Source organism: Tursiops truncatus, chromosome 2 (assembly GCF_011762595.2).
Source record: "Tursiops truncatus isolate mTurTru1 chromosome 2, mTurTru1.mat.Y, whole genome shotgun sequence".
Taxonomy (NCBI): domain Eukaryota; kingdom Metazoa; phylum Chordata; class Mammalia; order Artiodactyla; family Delphinidae; genus Tursiops; species Tursiops truncatus.
Window position 1 is genome coordinate 37,294,391 of NC_047035.1, and position 19,951 is coordinate 37,314,341.

Genomic DNA, 19,951 nt, shown 5'->3' on the forward strand with positions numbered 1-19,951 from the left:
TATTGTTTCTGTCCCATTCTGTGTCTACTCTCATTCTAAGACTACAGTTGCAGGTGTCAGACATTTTGAGTGTGACCTACATGTTTCTAATATAATTTTTTTAATTAAAATTTTCTCTTTAGATAATTCAGATAATTTCTTTGATCTGACTCAAATTCACTAATTCTGTAGGATGCAAATCTTAGATAGAAGAGAACATAAAAAGCATGGAAGATGAACTGAAACTTTAACCTAGCCTCAAGGTAGAAAACGTTACCGATGCCTACCAATGGTTAATCAAAACAAGAAGCAAATAATTAACTGTTTGTATATTTGATAATAAAACAAATTTTTACATATTCTATTCTCTATTGCTATATTAATATTTCTAATTCCTTTACCCCTCGTGCAACCCCATTCAGGGATTCAGTTGAAGAACCCATGCAAGTGTTACTAGAATGGGAGTACATTTCTCCCTCATCCCTTGTCCCTCGGTGTCTACAGGAGATGGTTCCAGGACCCCTGAGGGTACCAATATCTGCAGATGCTAAATCCCTTATATGAAATAGTATAGTATTTGCATATAACCTATGCACATCTCCTGTGTATTTTAAATCATCTCTAGATTACTTCTAATACCTAATACTATGTAAATGCTATGTAAATGGTTGCTGGTGTGAGGCAAATTTAAGTTTTGCTTTTTGGAACCTTCTGAAAAGAATCTTTGTGAATATTTTCAATCCATGGTTGGTTGAATCCATGGATGTGGAACCCTCGAATACAGAGGCCCACTGTGCTTGTACACATGTGGAACCTCCTGATCATCACAATATTACCATAGTAGCAGACAGATATTCATACTCAAATTTCCTCTTGAAAAGGATGGTTTCAAAATTGACCTCCCCCAGGGGAACGACTACAGTACTTAACACTGGATTGTTGTTCTCTTCATTTCTCTACCATTTCTTGTCTCTCCCTAGAAATAGTTGGGTAACTGCACAGCTCTTTTCATAAGAAATACATTTTTACTTGATACACATGTTTAATATACTTTAAATGGGGGATATTTCTTTTTATTATTTTAATTGAAATTTGAAAATTGGTTTCAAGATATCATTACCTGCCAATATCTTACACAGAGTACATCTGATTGAAAGAAAAAAAGCCGAGCGAAAAGTAGACCTTTTGGAGAAAAAGTTAGCAGGTGTTAACAGATTCACCCCTTATATGAGTATGAAAGAACAAGAAGACAGTTTCATGATGAAGGTGAGAACAACTTTTGATTGATTTTTGAAGAAACAGGATTTTTTATTACCTTGTGTTACTCCAGATGATAATTGGCAAATGTTGAGTGGTTTATTGGTCTTCTTCTTATGGAGGATAAAAGGAAGCAGTACAGCATGGCAGACTGGAAGAGTTTCTGAGGTATGGAGAAAAAGTGCAAGGCAGATCTGAAGGTCTCTGTGATACTAAAGAAAAGGTTAGAGGGAATGGAGCTTTGAGAGAAATGGGAGGAGGTGGTGGTTAGAGAGTGAAATATTCAAGTTTTAAATTTCTGGTATGGGTTAGTTCCTGCTGCTGACAACATCTGGGTTTTTGGAGTTGGGTATAAGGATTGAATAGGGATGTAGGTGAAAGTCATTGAAACTGAAGCACAGGAGTCACAAAACTAAACTGGTGGATCATCTACATGGACATTGAAATCTAGAATTACGGCATGAGTTGGGTTTAGAAGGAAGAGGTTATCCTGCTCCCTAGTAGATAGCAATTCACAGGATGAATGGAAGTTTTATGGAAGAATGTTGGAGGAGGATGGGAGATGGACTACTGTCAAGGAAGTGGTAAAAGTTTATTTTGAAATCCACGGACCCAAACTGTTTATTATATATTCTGAATGTAAAATAAGGCCCATCATGATCCCCTTACTGTGAGGAGTTCTACTTAAAAAAATTCAGCAACTACTTTCAGAGTTTAAAGTAATTCCAATTTTTAATCACCTCTTTCAAGTAATTCACAGTAACACTTTCCATGTTTTTGACTTCTCTGACTTATCTGTCACATCTCCGAAAACCTCTCCCACACCAGAGTCCATGTAGCTCTGACCTTTTCTTCCACTGCTCTTTTATTCTACCTCTTTTTTCTGGGCTTTTAGTGAGACAAACCCATCATTACTTCAACAACTCTAGCTCCCCTTCTATTTCCCAGTTTCACATGACAAAAAGCCCAGAAACTAAACTTGTTACAGTTTTCAGAATAGAAGGTGGCAAGAGGTGAAAAGAAGACTCGAATTTATAAAGGCAGAATATTCCTGGGAGAAGTCGGGGGAAGGAGAAGTACAAGCATTATCTTTTATTTTTTTCCTGTTTACAGTGGAAGCAGGGTGCTTAAAAGGGAAAGGTTGGGGGAAAGAAATGTGAGTTATTTATGCTTTTACATTATCAAAGCTGTTACTATTAAATGATGTTCTATAATCATAATTAAATCATTATGAAAATATCCATTTCCCTGCCAGCTTTTCACTTAATAGTCATAGCATTCATTGACAATCCTTGCCTGAATCAGTTATTTTTTTTAGGAGAAGTAAAATGTTGAGTTTTAAAATTCTATCATTATTCCTACATTTATTAGCTCAAAATATTCTGTAAACAGTTCCTCCATAAACTGGAGCAGTTCGGTCAGCTGCTTCTCTAAGCTAAATTTCCTATGTTCTCAAAGTAGTTTCTCTATAACATCATTTTTATTGCCCTCCCCACCTGCCCCCACATAATATTTTAATACCTCTTGATGTTCTAGTTTACCCTTTTGAGTATGTCCTTGTCTCTCTTATGACTCTGTAACTCTTTATTTCTATTGAGAGCCTTTTCTCCTGAAGCTTTGTATTATGACTATACTTTTATTTCAAAAGGAGGGAAGTAGATGTCTCAATATTAAATTCCATATGGGAAGTTTAACATGTGTGTCGGCATATTTAGGACAAAGATGAAGCTATCCTGGTCAAGAACTTTGAGAGAGACAACATTTTTCACTCTGAAGGACCAAAAGATGGACAGAAAATTTGGGATAAATGTCAACAAGATTTGATCCATAAGGAAAAACAATTACCTGAGTTAGACAGACCTCCGTATTCATTCAGATGGGAAACTAAAACTGTGCCATCCCTCTATCAGAAATTCCTCAGTCAGTTGTCTACTCTTCCCAGCAACAGTGTTGAACCCATACCAGCCACAGAGGAAGGTGTGAAAGGGAGCATTCAGGAGACTGGTGCAAATGAGCAATCTTGGAAGTCCGTAAGTGTATTGACAGATGAGTTACTCTTTCAAATTAGTTTTAAGGTGTGGGTTTTGATGTTAGCTGATTTAGTAAACTCTGTGGCTCTGAGTTTATTTTTATTACTATAGTGATAAAAGGGAAGAGGATGTCCATTATCACAGTAGAGGTAGTATAGTGTGTTTGTTAAGAGCTGAGAGGACTGGTATGAATCCCAGCTCTGCCATTAGCAACTGTGTGCTCTTGGGCAGGTTACTTATGCTCTCTGTGCCTCAGTTTCATTTGTAAATTTTGGCAGGAGTGGGGGTAGGGTTGGGGTAGGTTTAGTTCCTGTCCCACAGAATGGTTGTAAGGATTAAATGGATTAATACATGATAAATGCTTCAGTTCAGTAAGCTCAATGAATGCTAGCTTAAAAATAGTGGTGTGATGAGGATAATGTTTCCATCATGATCAAACACTGGTCAGTTCAGTCAGTGCAGTTAAATAAATTATTAAGTCAGTCATTTGTTTGAATTTACTGGTCAAGTCTATGGAAAGATTGATCCAGCAAGTTTAAGTGGATGTATCTCCTTGTTATGTCCAAATCATTTTAGTAAAATTTCATGACTCTTCACCCTAAAATTCAGATGAAAATAGGTATTGCTTAAATTCAATGTGTTAGTAAAACCTATTACACAGTAGTCTGTTTATTGTATAGTTACAAATTTTTTATGCTCTGCTCTCTTAAAATTCATTATACAGTTTTATTTCTCAGTACTCACTAAAATGTCTTATTTTTATATATCAAACCTTTCTGTTTCTTTTTTAAAAACTAGCTTATACATGTCAAATCTTCTTAAATGTCTTCCCCATTCATCTATTTTAGTAACTTAATGTTCTAAGTAGAACTTGCAAATAGTTTTGAAAAATACAAATCATGGACCATCAGGATGTTTTATCTATTTTTTTTTCCCTGCAGAGAGCTGAAGGCCACCAGCAGGAAGTTCAGATGCTCACTAAGCAATTGGAGAAGCAGTATCATCACTGTGAAGAAACTACTGGAGAATCATCTGACACTGTGGAAAAGTATAAGGAACAAAAAAGACCTTTGAAAAGTCTGAAAGGAAAAATTGCTATTAATGATCTTTTCCCAGGGAGATTAGACTTGGACACGAACAAAGTAAGAATTTCCTGAAGTATAAGGCATTTCTTTGACAATGAAAATGATCATCTTTTATTATACTATCTAATGTTCAAAGCTGTTAATGCTATTTGTACTTTTCTTAGTATTAGGAAAGGGAGGAAAATTTGCTACAAACTTTTGAACATTCTGATTGTATCAAAAAGCCTTTCCTTACTCCATATCTCCCATTTCTCTACTGTACATATTTGATATTTATTGTAAGCATTGTTAACACATTTCTTAATGTACTTTTAAAAGAGGATTAGAGGGAAAGGAGGTCAAAGGAATGACTCTCTAAAGGGGGAATTTCAGGTGTACTGTGTCAGCTAGATATGATGGGCATTGGGAACGGGCTGTTGGTGAAATTCCTCAATAATTACCTTGTAGACAATTTCCTTCTCTATTTTCTGCTTCTCTGCATCTATAAGGAAAAGGTCAATCCTAAAAGTGGAATGGGAATAGGTAGGATGATTTTCAGGAGATTTTGATTCTATTTCACTACCTCTTCACAGAATTGCTTGTCATACCCATACCTATATTATACTATTTCTATAATTACTGTGCCCCCAAGCATAAACTTACTCACTCACTACTCACTCATTTAGTCTCTTATTCCATTCATTCATTCATTGATCCAATATATTTTGATCCCTGAGTTTTTTTTTAATATAGAACATTAAAAAATTTTTTTTTTAATTTTATTTTTGGCTGCATTGGGTCTTCGTTGTTGCATGTGGGCTGTCTCTAGTTGCGGCGAGCAGGTCTTCGTTGTGGTGTGCGGGCTTCTCGTTGCGGTGTCTTCTCTTGTTGCAGAGCACGGGATCTAGACGCACGGGCTTCAGTAGTTGTGGCACACGGGCTCAATAGTTGTGTCTCGCAGAGTGGAGGCTCTAGAGTGGCCCTAGAGAGGCTCTAGAGAGGCTCAGTAGTTGTGGCACACAGGCTTAGTTGCTTCGTGGCATGTGGGATCTTCCTGGATCAGGGATCGAACCCGTGTCCCCTGCATTGGCAGGCGGATTCTTAACCACTGCACCACCAGGGAAATCCTGAGCACTTGGTTTTTAAAAACTTCCAGCACCTAGTGAGGTGGTATCGGCAATGTACTCCACAGAGTCCAAAGATGAATCCAGCTTCTACCTCTGCTCTTGAATCTGTAATTGATGGTGATTCATTTCCATGCAAATTTTAAAAATAGAATATTAAATTTTAAGAATATACAAATAGCGCATGCTTTCCGCAACCCTTGAAAACATGTTAAAAGGTTTGAAGGAAACAATAATAATCTTCTCTAACCCCCTTTCTGCCTATTTCATGTTGGTAACCAATGTGTCTATATCTTTTACAACTATTGCAATGATTATGGAAATATATGAATATATATATGTAGGTGTTGGTATTTTTACAAAACTGGGACTGTACCAGTCAAAATACTCTTCTTACTTGGTAAGAAGTAGGTACCTCATGGTCTTTCCTTATGTCAAAAGATATAGATTTAACTTATTCCCTTAACAGCTGTACAGTATTCCATACTGTGTATATAACTTATTTATTCAACCAATTCCCTATTAAGAATTATTGATGGTCCTTCTCTTATTTCCACTTTTTATGCCACTACAAATAATGCTGAAATAAGTATGTATATACATATATCTTTCCACACTGGTGCTTCCTCTCCCTATGGGGCTGAGTTCTAAATGTGGAAATATAGGATCACAGTGTATGAGTATTTTCTTTTTAAATTTTTTTCTTTGGCTGCGCTGCACAGCTTGTGGGATTTTAGTTCCCCAACCAGGTATCGAACCCGGAGCCCCAGCAGTGAGAGCTTTGAGTCCTAACCACTGGATCACCAGGGAATATCCTAAGTATTTTAAAGTTTAATAGCCATTGCCAGAACACTACCTTGCAAAAGGCAGTTCGCTTTCCAAATAGCAATACATGAATGTTTCCTCTTCACATCCTAGCCAGCATTGGATGCTGTCATCCTTTTAGAGTGTGTGTTTGTGCGAGTTAGGTTAAAATGGTACAGTTTTTACATTTACCTTACTACTAGTAAGGTTGAGTAACTTTCTTTTTTAATGCTGTTGACCACTTGGATTCCCTTGCCTCCCCATTCCTCACAATTGGACCTCAGATACAGAAGGTTGAGTTAATCAAAGTCCATGGTTTTTAATGCATTAATTTGGGCCATGGAAGGTCTCTCTCTTATTTATTTATTCTTTCCTTGGATCTTGTCCATTGCCTCCCCAAAAGGAAGTCAATCTAATATGTTTAATGTGTATTTCTTTGTTTATATGTGTTTCTTTAAATGTAATTTTTGTGCAAGTATTTTAAATTTCTATAAGTGGTATCGTGTTAAAAATCTCATTCTAGGGCTTCCCTGGTGGCGCAGTGGTTGAGAGTCCACCTGCCGATGCAGGGGACACGGGTTCGTGCCCCGGCCCGGGAAGATCCCACATACCGTGGAGTGGCTGGGCCCGTGAGCCATGGCCGTTGAGCCTGCGCGTCTGGAGCCTGTGCTCCGCAGCGGGAGAGGCCACAACAGTGAGAGACCCACATACCGCAAAAAAAAAAAAAAAAAAAAAAAAAAAAAAACTCATTCTATTACTCAGCACTGTATTTTTAAGAGCCACTTAATATTGCTATTTGTTCATCTAATTCATTGCTTCTGTCTACTGCATGGAGTACTACAGTGTTCATACCTGCCATGGTTTTAATTTTTTATTTTTATTTATTTATTTATTTTACCTGTCTCTTCTTCTAGTGGTAAATAGCCTTGTTACCTCTATTTTTATGCTACCACAAACAACATCACTGATAGCATCCTGGTACAAGTCCCCTTTATGGACTTCAGAGAGAATTGCTTAGGGGTGTTAAGTCAGGATTTGAATTGGTGGCTCATAGTGTATACATACACTTAATATGACTAAGTACTGCAAGTCAGCTCTCACAGAACAATAAATCGTCCCACCAGAGATACAGGAGGGTTTTTGAATCTCCACATTCTTGTCATTTCCTGACACTAGCAGCTTCCTAACTTTTGCCATTCCATCAGGTATAAAATGATTGTTAATTTAATTTGCATTTCTCTAATTATTAATGAGTTTCGCATTTCCTTAATGTTTTTCATCTTTTGGTTTTTTAGTTTCTGCCCGTTTGTTTCCTTTACCCATCTTCTTATTTGGGTTCCTGTCTTGTTCTTGTTGATTTCCAGAACGGTACACACATCTTCCTTGCCCTGTTCAGGCTCTAACACTCCATGACAGGTCACCTCTCCATATGTGATCAGGCTCTGAGTCCCTCTGCAGGGCAGCCCTCTTTTGCAGACACTTTTGTCACCTTGCTTGGGTTCTGTAGGCCTGCTATGAGCCTCAGCATTTCCCTTCTCATTCTGTGCAGATGCCTATGGCTTTAGGACTGAACTGTTTAGAAGGGGAAAGAAGGAAAGGAAGAAGAATAGGAGGAAGAAAAATAAGAACAACTGGTTTATGATTAACCTTTCGAATATTCTGATAAATGCACTCATTTAAACCATAATTTTTCTGTCAAGAACTACTTTTGCTTTGTTCCACAAATATTGACATGTACTGTTTCCCTTATCTTTTATTTTAAATATAGCAATACATTTTTATGTTTCCAAATGTATAGGATTTTTTAAAAATTTGTATTTTATTACAACATGGTAGAAGTATGATATGATCCCTGGGAATTTATTGAGGCTTCCTACATGGCCAGTGATTGGTCTGTTTTGGTAGGTGTGCCGTGTGTGCTTATAAAGAATGTGTTCTTTCTCGGTTGGGTATAAAGCACTATAAATAGCTAATGCTCAAGCATATTATTCGTATGGTTCAGATTGTCTGTACCTCTGATTATTTTTGTTTACTTGATTCTGGAAAAGATATGCTACATTCTTCAAGTATAATTTTTGTTTTTGTTTTTAAATTTATTTTTGGCTGCACTGGGTCTTCATAGCTGTGCGTAGGCTTCCTCTAGTTGCGATGAGCAGGGGCTACTCTTCGTTGAGGTGCTCGGGCTTCTTATTGCAGTGGCTTCTCTTGTTTTGAAGCATGAGCTCTAGGCGCTCGGGTTACAGTGGTTGCAGCATGTGAGCTCAGTAGTTGCAGCTCACAGGCTCTAGAGCATGGGCTCAGTAGTTGTGGCACACGGGCTTAGTTGCTCCGCAGCATGTGGGATCTTCCCAGACTAGGGCTCAAACCCATATCCCCTGCATTGGCAGGTAGATTCTTAACAACTGGACCACCAGGGAACTCCTCCAAGTATAATTTTTGATTCATCCATTTGTCTGTGCTGTTCTATCAGTTTTTGTTTTATAGATTACTGGAGCATATGCGCTCACGATGATTTTGCTATCCTGTTCTTTTAAGCACTATAAAACATTCTCTTATTTGTCCTTTATAAAATATTGCCTTAAATTCTGTTTTCAGAAATTATGATCACTAATGCAATTTTTGGGGGGTTCATTGTTGCATGATATATCTTTTATTTGGTTTCTTTTACTTGGTCCTAATTTTTTAGACAACCACCAAATTTGACCAACGTGTTTGATTTCTCTTAGTTGCATATTTCTTGAAGCCTCCTCCTGGATTTTTCTCCTAATTTGAGTGTTTCCACAAGAGAGTTTTAAAAAATTGGATCTTTGTGTGGCAAACTTTCTGACACCACGTGTGCCTGATAACACTTTTAGTATGCCCTCATATTTGAATGACAATTTGGCTGGATATAAACTTCTAGGTTCAAAGTTCCTTCATTAAATTCTTTAAAATTATCTCCTTGCATCCTCTGTTACTGTTGAAAAGTCTAACAAAAATGTGATTCTTATTCCTTTGTAGGTGATCTGTTCTTTCTCTCAGGAAACCTTAAAATTTTTCTCATTTGCTTTAATGTTCTTAAATTTCCCTATAATGTGCTTAGGTATATTGTTTTACCTTATCTCTCTTATTTGGCACTCCATGAATTTTTAAATCTAAGTCTTTCATCTGTCAATTTTACCATTATTTATTTAAACATTTTCCTCTCTTTATTTTCTTTTGATTTCTTTCTTTTGTTTTTTTTTGTTTTTACTTTTCTTCTTTTTCTACTCTTTCTCCTCCTGTGACTCTTAACAGAACGTTCGCAATTCTAATTCTATCCATCATTTCTTTGCATGGTGGTTAATTTTATGTGTGAACTTGACCAAGATATGGTGCCCTGATGCTTGATCAAACATCAGTCTAGATGTTGCATGTTAGATGTGATTAACATAACAAGAAGTCTTTGAGTAAAGCAGATTACTCTCCATAATGAGTGAGCCTCATCCAAGCAGTTGAAGCCCTTAAAAGAAAAGACTGAGGTCCCCTGAAGAGGAGGAATTCTACCTCTAGATTGCCTTCAGACCTGAGCTGCAACATCAGCTCTTCCCTGGGCCTCCAACCTGCCAGCCTGCCCTGAAGATTTTGGACTTGCCAGACCCCACAGTTGTGTTAGCCAAATCTTTCTCTCTTTATACAGACACACACACACACACACACACACACACACACCCCTATTGGTACTGCCTTTCTTGCCACCTTCTCAGAGAGTTTCTCAGTCTGATTTTCCAACTGACTCAATTTGTTCTCAGCTTTATCCATCCTATTTATCTCATCTATTGTGTTGTTCATTTCAGCTATTATGTTTGTCATGTCTAATATTACTATTTGGTTGTTTTTACTTTATAAGTTCTTGACCTGTTGTTGTAAAGGTACCTTTTAGTAAAGGCAATGTTATAAGTTTTACATTAAACTGAAAGTGATCAGGAAAAACATGGCCCTGGCCTTAGTTTCAGTTAATGGCAAATGAAGAATTAACTCCACAGAATACATTTAAAGGAACAACAGAGGACAAAAATAAAAGTAGGTTAATGATTACACTGTATGAGTTGAATGTTCAATGTAAATTTTATACCTGTCAAAGTAGCAATTTGTAAATATTGTTTGTAGTTTACTCAGTTGGCTTTGTAATGGTATGATTTTTGAAAATTGATGATTTTTGATAATTTTGTACATGTCCTCCTTCCCTTTAGCAGATCTTATTTTGTGTACTGTAATAGGATTTTATAATGTTCTTTCATATAAGTCCTATAAAAGTCCTTCACGTAATTTTTTCTTGTAAAGTTTACTCCTAGGTCAGGAAGGAAAATAGATTTCCTGCCCATTATGAGTGGCATATTTTCCCTATTTCTATTTGAAATGATTATTACTAATATAGATAAAAGCCTTTGATATGTTTATATCTTTAAAAATTATATACCACCTTACTGAATTTACTTATTAAGTCCAATAGTTTTCTTTACTAGAGTTCTTGGATTTTCTGGACACAGTTGAATATTATATTGTTTTCTAGGAAACAATGTATTTCTTTTAGGTTTTCAACTTATTGCCACTGAGTTACAAAGTACTGTTTAGAATTATTTTCATCTTTTCTATATCTATGCATTCTGTATGTTTCTCCTTTCTAATATTTTACTTTCTCTCTTTCCTCCTTAACCAGGCTTACCTGGGGCATCTATTTTATCTTTCCAGAGAACTAATGGTTCTTTTCCCTATACATTTTACCATTTATTTTTTATGTATAAGTAATGAAAATATATGGTATCTTTATTAAATCTACACCCCTAATTTCTCTTTTTCTTTATGTAAATATGCTTTTCTTTGGTCCTTTGTTTTAAATCATAAAAGCATCAAAGGCTACAAATATTCCTCTGTGGCTTGTCCAATACCTTTTAATAAGAAGTGTCCTTTTACTATGTTTTATATGTTTATACTTTTACTATTGGTTTCCGTTTCTTCTTTGAGCTGAAGTTATTTAAGAGACTTTTTTTTACCTTTTACACTTATATGTATATATTATATATATGTACATTTAAAAAAATTAAATATAACAAGAGTCTTCTATTGAAAAGCAGCAGCCCACTTCTGTACCTCCATCTATCCTATTTCCCAGAGGGAACTACTTTTAACCCCTTTAGCTGTTGCTTCTGGTAGTTAATTCCATTTTTAAAAATAATTTGCTTATATTGCTATATCTTGAGTTATTTATTTTAGACATTATCTGTTGACTTCCTATTATATGACAGATGAAGGTTTATCTTTTTCCCAACTCCCCCTTCCATCTTCCCAGTATTGTTATATCAATATTTTTAGCTAAATCCATAATCAGCATTTACTTCACTATGACACTAAATAGTGTTTACAAAATGCCAAGTATTATACTCTTGTGACCTTTCCTTTCTTGTAGTGCATGTTATTTTTCCTAGAGTTAATACTTCCCTTGTGTTTCATATGTATAATTTTCAACATTCACTTATTAATTTTTTCCCCAAATACTGCATCGGAGGATCTTCTAATCTATAAAAATCTCCCATTCTTTCTCATCCAAAGTCCTTAATTCTCTTGTGTCGGTCTGGACTGTTTGCTCTGTCAGCCTGGGCACAGCTATAATCCTGTGACTTTTCTTCTCCAATCTCCTGGTTAGGTTGCACTGTTTCATGAATCTCTTGTCTTCCTCTCTTTTGGTTTACTTTCTTATTTTGCTGGGTTATATCCTCTAATAGATTCCTAAGAAATGGTGTCTTGGAGAGAAAAAATTTTTTGAATACTTGCATAAATGACAAGTATTTTTTTACATCTTATTGGAGTATAATTGCTTTACAATGGTGTGTTAGTTTCTGCTTTATAACAAAGTGAATCAGTTATACATATACATATGTCCCCATGTCTCTTCCCTCTTGCATCTCCCTCCCTCCCACACTCCCCATCCCACCCCTCCAGGTGGTCAAAAAGCACCAAGCTGATCTCTCTGTGCTATGTGGCTGCTTCCCACTAGCTATCTACCTTACGTTTGGTAGTGTATATATGTCCATGCCACCCTCTCGCTTTGTCACAGGTTACCCTTCCCCCTCCCCATATTCTCAAGTCCATTCTCTAGTAGGTCTGTGTCTTTATTCCTGTCTTACCCCTAGGTTCTTCATGACATTTTTTTTTCTTGAATTCCATATATATGTTAGCATACGGTATTTGTCTCTCTCTTTCTGACTTACTTCACTCTGTATGACAGACTCTAGGTCTATCCACCTCATTACAAATAGCTCAATTTTGTTTCTTTTTATGGCTGAGTAATATTTAATTGTATATATGTGCCACATCTTCTTTATCCATTCATCCGATGATGGACACTTAGGTTGTTTCCATCTCCGGGCTATTGTAAATGGAGCTGCAATGAACATTTTGGTACATGACTCTTTTTGAATTATGGTTTTCTCAGGGTATATGCCCAGTACTGGGATTGCTGGGTCATATGGTAGTTCTATTTGTAGTTTTTTAAGGAATCTCCATACTGTTCTCCATAGTGGCTGTACCAATTCACATTCCCACCAGCAGTGCAAGAGTGTTCCCTTTTCTCCACACCCTCTCCAGCATTTATCGTTTCTAGATTTTTGGATGATGGCCATTCTGACTGGTGTGAGATGATATCTCATTGTAGTTTTGATTTGCATTTCTCTAATGATTAATGATTTGAGCATTCTTTCATGTGTTTGTTGGCAGTCTGTATATCTTCTTTGGAGAAATGTCTATTTAGGTCTTCTGCCCATTTTTGGATTGGGTTGTTTGTTTTTTTGTTATTGAGCTGCATGAGCTGCTTGTAAATTTTGGAGATTAATCCTTTGTCAGTTGCTTCATTTGCAAATATTTTCTCCCATTCTGAGGGTTGTCTTTGGTTTTTTTATGGTTTCCTTTGCTGTGCAAAAGCTTTGAAGTTTCATTAGGTCCCATTTGTTTATTTTTGTTTTCATTTCCATTTCTCTAGGAGGTGGGTCAAAAAGGATCTTGCTGTGATTTATGTCATAGAGTGTTCTGCCTATATTTTCCTCTAAGAGTTTGATAGTTTCTGGTCTTACATTTAGGTCTTTAATCCATTTTGAGCTTATTTTTGTGTATGGTGTTACGGAGTGTTCTAATTTCATACTTTTACATGTAGCTGTCCAGTTTTCCCAGCACCACTTATTGAAGAGGCTGTCCTTTCTCCACTGTATATTCCTGCCTCCTTTATGAAAAATAAGGTGACCATATGTGCGTGGCTTTATCTCTGGGCTTTCTATCCTGTTCCCTTGATCTATCTTTCTGTTTTTGTGCTAGTACCATACTGTCTTGATTACTGTAGCTTTGTAGTATAGTCTGAAGTCAGGGAGCCTGATTCCTCCAGCTCCATTTTTCATTCTCAAGATTGCTTTGGCTATTTGGAGTCTTTTGTGTTTCCATACAAATTGTGAAATATTTTGTTCTAGTTCTGTGAAAAATGCCAGTGGTAGTTTGATAGGGATTACATTGAATCTGTAGATTGCTTTGGGTAGTAGAGTCATTTTCACAATGTTGATTCTTCCAATCCAAGAACATGGTATGTCTCTCCATCTATTTGTATCATCTTTAATTTTTTCATCAGTGTCTTATAATTTTCTGCATACAGGTCTTTTGTCTCCTTAGGTAGGTTTATTCTTAGATATTTTATTCTTTTTGTCACAGTGGTAAGTGGGAGTGTTTTCTTGATTTCACTTTCTGATTTTTCATCATTAGTGTATAGGAATGCCAGAGATTTCTGTGCATTAATTTTGTATCCTGCTACTTTACCAAATTCATTGATTAGCTCTAGTAGTTTTCTGGTAGCATCTTTAGGATTCTCTGTGTAGAGTATCATGTCATCTACAAACAGTGACACCTTTACTTCTTTTCTGATTTGGATTCCTTTTATTTCCTTTTCTTCTCTGATTGCTGTGGCTAAAACTTCCAAAACTATGCTGAATAAGAGTGGTGAGAGTGGGCAACCTTGTCTTGTTCCTGATCTTAGTGGAAATGCTTTCAGTTTTTCACCATTGAGGACAATGTTGGGTGTGGGTTTGTCATATATGGCCTCTATTATGTTGAGGAAAGTTCCCTCTATGCCTACTTTCTGCAGGTTTTTTATCATAAATGGGTGTTGAATTTTGTCAAAAGCTAATTTTTTTTTTTAAACTTCAGGCTCAATTTATAGTTGAATTTAGACTTTATTTTCACACAGAGATTTGAAGGCATTACTCCATTGTCTTCTAATAACTTTTTTCTCTTAATAAAATTAATTTATGTACATTAGTTTTGTATATATCTCCTTCGTAATACTGTGTATTTTCATTTTCTCTTCCTTCTTTAACCAGTCTTGCCTGGAGTATCTGTTTCCTTTTTTGAAAGAACTAGTGGTTCTTTTCAATATATTTTACTAATTTTTAGTTTATATATAATGAAAATATGTGGTATCTTCATTAAATCTACACCTCTTCTCTCTCTCTCTTTTTTTTTTCTGGTAGTAACTTTATAAAGTACAGAATAGTAGAAAGAATACAATTAAAACAATCAGTATTTCTACCCCTTTGAGATAATCAGTGTTAACATATAGGTATATCTTCCTATGATTATTTTCCAAGAATATTTTAACGTAATTGAGATAGCATATTTTTTCTTCATCCTGCTTCTGTCATTTAACTATATCATTAGTACTTTCTCTTAGTAAATATTTTTGAAAACTTTATTTATAATGAATGTATAATCAATCACATGTAATTTATTTTAACTATTTTTTGACATTTGCATTGTTTTTATTTCTTCATGTTATGAATAATGTTGTATAGAATATCTTTGTGCTTGAGTCTTTATCTAAATATTTTATTATTTCCTTATAATACATTCTTAGAAAAGTTGAACTAATCTCTACTATCACCTGGTGTTTATAACATTGTATACTTAACTGTACCCTTGTTAGCCTTAAGCCATCACTTTTATTGTCATATTTTATTTTCTGGATTATTTTAATAATGCATATTTATGGTGAAAACTATTCTACTTATGTAAGAATTAAGTCTACAGTTTGTCAGTGTAGAGTAGATCTGGTATGCTACTGTAGAACACCATCTTAAAGCATAACTTCTTAATTCTAATACTGTTGATTTCTGTAAAGGAAAACTCCCAGACTAAGATTTCCCAGATGGAGCATGGCAAAACATTCAAGCAGCTAGAGAAAGACAACAAGCAAGAAACATTACTGAAAATTCAGCAGAATTTGAAGGTTGTTACAACTCAAAGATTAGAGGAGAAAATTCATGAACTTCAGAAACAGCTCAGTGACTTTAAATTGTCAAATAAAACTATGAAAACTCAACTGACAAGAGTAAATGTCCTTAAAGTAAGTAAAAAAATGAGACTTTCAAAAATTCACTTAAGCTTTGGTCTGTTTCTATTTTTGCTGCATGTTTCTCCTTGAACTTGAAAAATTAACATTAAAATTATTTTACATACATATAAAAGAATATATATATATAATATAAAAGCATATAGAATAATAAAATTAGATGCTACAAATCTACCACTCATGTTAAGAATCAGAGTATTATCAATCCCACTGAAGCCCCCAGGTATCCTCCTCAAAGGTAACCGGTATTCTAAATGTTAGGTATCTAGATCCCTTGCTTTTTGTTTCAGTCATACTTTTGTCTTTCTTATTGGGTTAATGGTTAAAAGTTTTAGTGATTTTTGGGGGGATGCTCTTTGGATCTTCTCTATATCAAGCTCCAGTTGTAGTATTTCAAACATACATTTTATGCCTGAAACCAAATATACACTAGATACTTACTGATCAACTTTTTTTTTGCCAGTTGATTATCAAGAATATTTCTCTTATTGCAGCCAGTTATTTTCTCTATTTCTGTGTTTGATTAGCACAGACTATAAGACTTTTGAGGACATGGAACATGTGTTAAACCTCTTTAAATCCCAAGTGCCTAGTTTATAAAAGTGCTCAGTAACTGTTGGTTATTGATGAGCATGATGGTGGAGAAATGTCTCTTAATTCATAAGTTGTGGAATTTTCTTTCTTTTCCATTATCTAGCTCTTCCAAAAAAAAAAGAAAGAAAGAAAAAAGAAAAAGAAGAAAAAAAAAGCATGAGTTATTATGTATCATGCCTGTTATTTAGAGGAGTTTTAATCACAGTCATCTCCCTTTCCCCCAACCTTATACCCTCACAGGACAAAACAATTGAGAAGCTCAGGCAATCTTTAACAAAAGTTGAAGCAATGAAAGGGAAGGCAGTTATGGAAACAGACTTGGAAACTACAGTAGACTCTGCTGAGCAAGATGCAAGGTGGGACAAAGAGAGGGCCCATCAAATGTTAAAAAACTGTCTCTCCTGAGCTCTGCACAGCAAAGAGCACACTTGAAGAAGTACCGGGACAACAAGAAGAGGTTTTTTTTTTTTTAAATTACTATATTAAGATTATTTAAGTTGAAATGATAAACACCCACCTCAATTTAGACTACCTTAGACAAAAGAGAATTGATAGGCTTGTGGAATCAAAGGCAGTTAAACAACCAGAGCTCTGAGAAGGCAGGGATGCACCTGGGCCACAGATTAGCACCTGGAATCTTCAATATAAGGCCTTTCTCATATTCTTCTTGGCAGCTCTCTGTCAGCTTGTCTGTCTGGCTGACAGCCACAGAATTTTACAGTTAGATTTTCTGTGACAGGAGAGAGAATCCCAAGAAAGGGTCTTACAAGCCCAGCTTAGGTCAAATGCCTATCCTTAGTGAATTCACAGTGGCAAGGAATGGGATATATGATTATCATAGCTTAGGATTGTGTACACGTCCTCTGACTAACCAAATACAAGCAGGGTAGGGATGAGAGAAAATGAAAGTTAAGGGGAAACCATTTTTGTGGGGCTGGATCACTTTCTTGGACAAGAGGGTAGTGCTTCTAAACTTGCTTAGGTTCTCACTAGATTTATAAAGCAGATATTTTAAGAGAATTTTCTAAAGCCTAAATGATAATTTGGGGCTATTGTGGGATTACATGTCACACCCCCATACATGTTTCTTAAGAAACATGAAACTCTTTTGGGGGGGTGGTACGCGGGCCTCTCACTGTTGTGGCCTCTCCCGTTGCGGAGCACAGGCTCCGGACACGCAGGCTCAGCGGCCATGGCTCACGGGCCCAGCCGCTCCACGGCATCCGGGATCTTCCCAGACCGGGGCACGAACCCATGTCCCCTGCATCGGCAGGAGGACTCTCAACCACTGCGCCACCAGGAAAGCCCAAGAAACATGAGACTTTAACGAATTTCCATAAGAGATTCTTAAAACCAAAAGTCATGATATTACCATTTTCTTTTTTTTCTCTTTTTTAACTTCTGCATATTCATTTTCTTAATTGTTTTTATTCTCTCAGTGTCCCTCCCTTATTATATTTTCATTCTGATCTCTTCTTTGGGCATTCTGTAGTTTACTCTTCATTTCTGAGATGTCTTGCTTGTGTTTAATCATCACATCTTTCTTATCCATTAGGCATCTAGATATTATTTTTGTCCATTTCTATTCCAAATTATTGCTTTTTTTTTGGCTGCCTCAGCATGCTGGATCTTAGTTCCCCGACCAGGGATCGAACCCCTGTCCCCTGCAGTGGAAGTGCAGAGTCTTAACCACTAGACAGCCAGGGAAGTCCCTCCAAATTATTGCATTTCTGATTCAAAAGGTGTTTTTTCCCCATGTCTGCAAATCCTTGTTTAATTGATATTTAATTCATTTCAGGTGTTGTCAAACATGTTGCCTCTGCTTCATGGCAGTTTTTCTGGGGGTAGTATTTTCACCACCTGAACAGTTTGGATGATACTGCTTTTCTGTTTTCTTATAACAATTTAAAATGGATATTTGCCATTTATCTATTCACGTTAAAATCCCTTTGATTGCCCTGACCTCTCAATTTCAGGTGTTTCTACCTCAGGGTACTTAAGGGGCAGGGTATACTTACTAGGCTTCTTAACTCAGTACCACCCTCTTCTGTTGACATGGTGAGTGCAGTTGCTAAAGTTTACTTAGGAAGTAAAGCCTTTTATTTTGGGGTGGGGGTTTATGTGATGTCTGTTTTTGCAATACTCTCTTGTTTATATAGGTCCCTTAATTTCCAGTGCTTGCTTTTTTCTTTTCCCTTGGCACGAAGCCTCTAGGGAACACCTCACCCTTCCAAGTAGCTCCCTCTCTGCTCAGAAACCTTGCCCTCTAGATCGGCCATTTCTGCTCTCACATGCTTCTAAGCCCCTTTCTTTTCCTTCCCCAGTTGCCGGTATTCTGATTCATCAGGTCTCAGACTTGTTCTTCGTATTTCCCCCTTTATGAACTGTCCCTTTTCCGGGACACCAGAGGAAACTAACTGCATACTCCAGTGTGGGCTCTGGAGCTGCCTCTGTTGGTTTAGAATATTTATTTCCCCACTTATATGAAAACTGAAGTCTGTGGTATTCTTTACTTAAGCTTTAGGCATGATTTATGGAGAGTTTTATCTGCTCTCCTTGTTGATCACTATAGTTTTTAGAGAATGGGTGGAGAGATATGTATTTAGGGGACAGCTATTACCTACAGCAAATCAGAAGTCCAAAAAATAATTACCTCATGGATGAAAAACAAGCAGCAATAAAATTAGGTTTAGTCTATAAGATTGTAAAAATAAAAACAAATCTTAAAATGCAAAGGTAATTTTAGATTTCTTGTAATTTTTTTTTGCTTAAAAATACATTTGAACATAGAATAATGTACACTTCATAAAGAAATGTTTAATAAAACTAAATTTCTAATAAAAATTTCATTGTACATAGTTAAGTAGGTGAGCAAAACTAATGACATGTCTTGATTTTTGTGGTTCTTTGTAGCTTGTTGACTTTTGAGAAACTATTAAGAAGATGCTGAGATTTAACATGAAAACAGCAGACAAGAAAATCAGCAATCACCTAAGGCTTATTATACAAGTATATGAAGCCTCTGACAAATCAAAGATTGCTTCTGCATGTGAGACTGGATAGGATAATGAATAAAGAATTTCTGCCAACCAGAACTCAGCAGACATGGACATTTCCTCCAGCATCTTGAACATGGCTACGTTATGAATAAAACACATTTGAAACTTTTCACTTAAATCTCTTCTCTCCTTTGATATTTGGCAATTAACTTTTCTTTGTTGTAATCTTGTTTTGTACATTTACTTGTGGTCTAGTCTGGATTGTTAATTGTAATATATAGTATCTAATTATATTTATTAACTGTATTTTAAGCAGGATATTAATCAAAACTTGTTCTTAGTTGGAATATTTATAGTTAATGGCCTGTTTCTAGAATGAGTAGTTTTTTGGTTATACCCCCTTATGAATCTAGGTAAAGTTATATTCTGTAATTTGAATCTATCTTATCTATTTGATTAACTGAGAGTTTGAAAATCAGATGTGAAATGCTGAAGGGTAGGAAAGTCATTAAGAATTCTTAAAAATGTGCAATAGACTATATTGTGTTTTAAATTTTCTTAGTATTTATAGTGTCTGCCAGTTTTCCTAGATGTAGGCCGATATCTAAGTTAATGGACTGTTTTTAAATATATAATCTCTAATTTTTTTCATTTAGAATACGAAACTGCTCATCTTCCAAGGTAGTTTTAGATTTATCCA

General features: G+C 35.9%; 1 protein-coding gene across 2 annotated transcripts in view; it reads left to right on the forward strand.

The window, feature by feature from the left end:
• LOC101338040 (uncharacterized) overlaps positions 1-19,818 on the forward strand; it is a 53,028-nt gene extending 33,210 nt beyond the window's left edge. The window contains exons 5-10 of one of the 2 annotated variants that reach the window (XR_012329950.1): positions 1,119-1,245; positions 2,952-3,266; positions 4,208-4,408; positions 15,428-15,652; positions 16,493-16,709; positions 19,166-19,817. Coding sequence is in view for 1 of the 2 variants with exons in the window: in XM_073800385.1 (XP_073656486.1) it covers positions 1,119-1,245; positions 2,952-3,266; positions 4,208-4,408; positions 15,428-15,652; positions 16,493-16,608; positions 19,166-19,202 (1,021 nt within the window). In the remaining variant the exon portion in view is untranslated. Of the gene's footprint in view, positions 1-1,118; positions 1,246-2,951; positions 3,267-4,207; positions 4,409-15,427; positions 15,653-16,492; positions 16,710-19,165 lie in introns of both variants that reach the window. The other variant, XM_073800385.1, reaches the window with a different exon arrangement.
• The last annotated feature ends 133 nt before the right edge of the window (positions 19,819-19,951 follow it).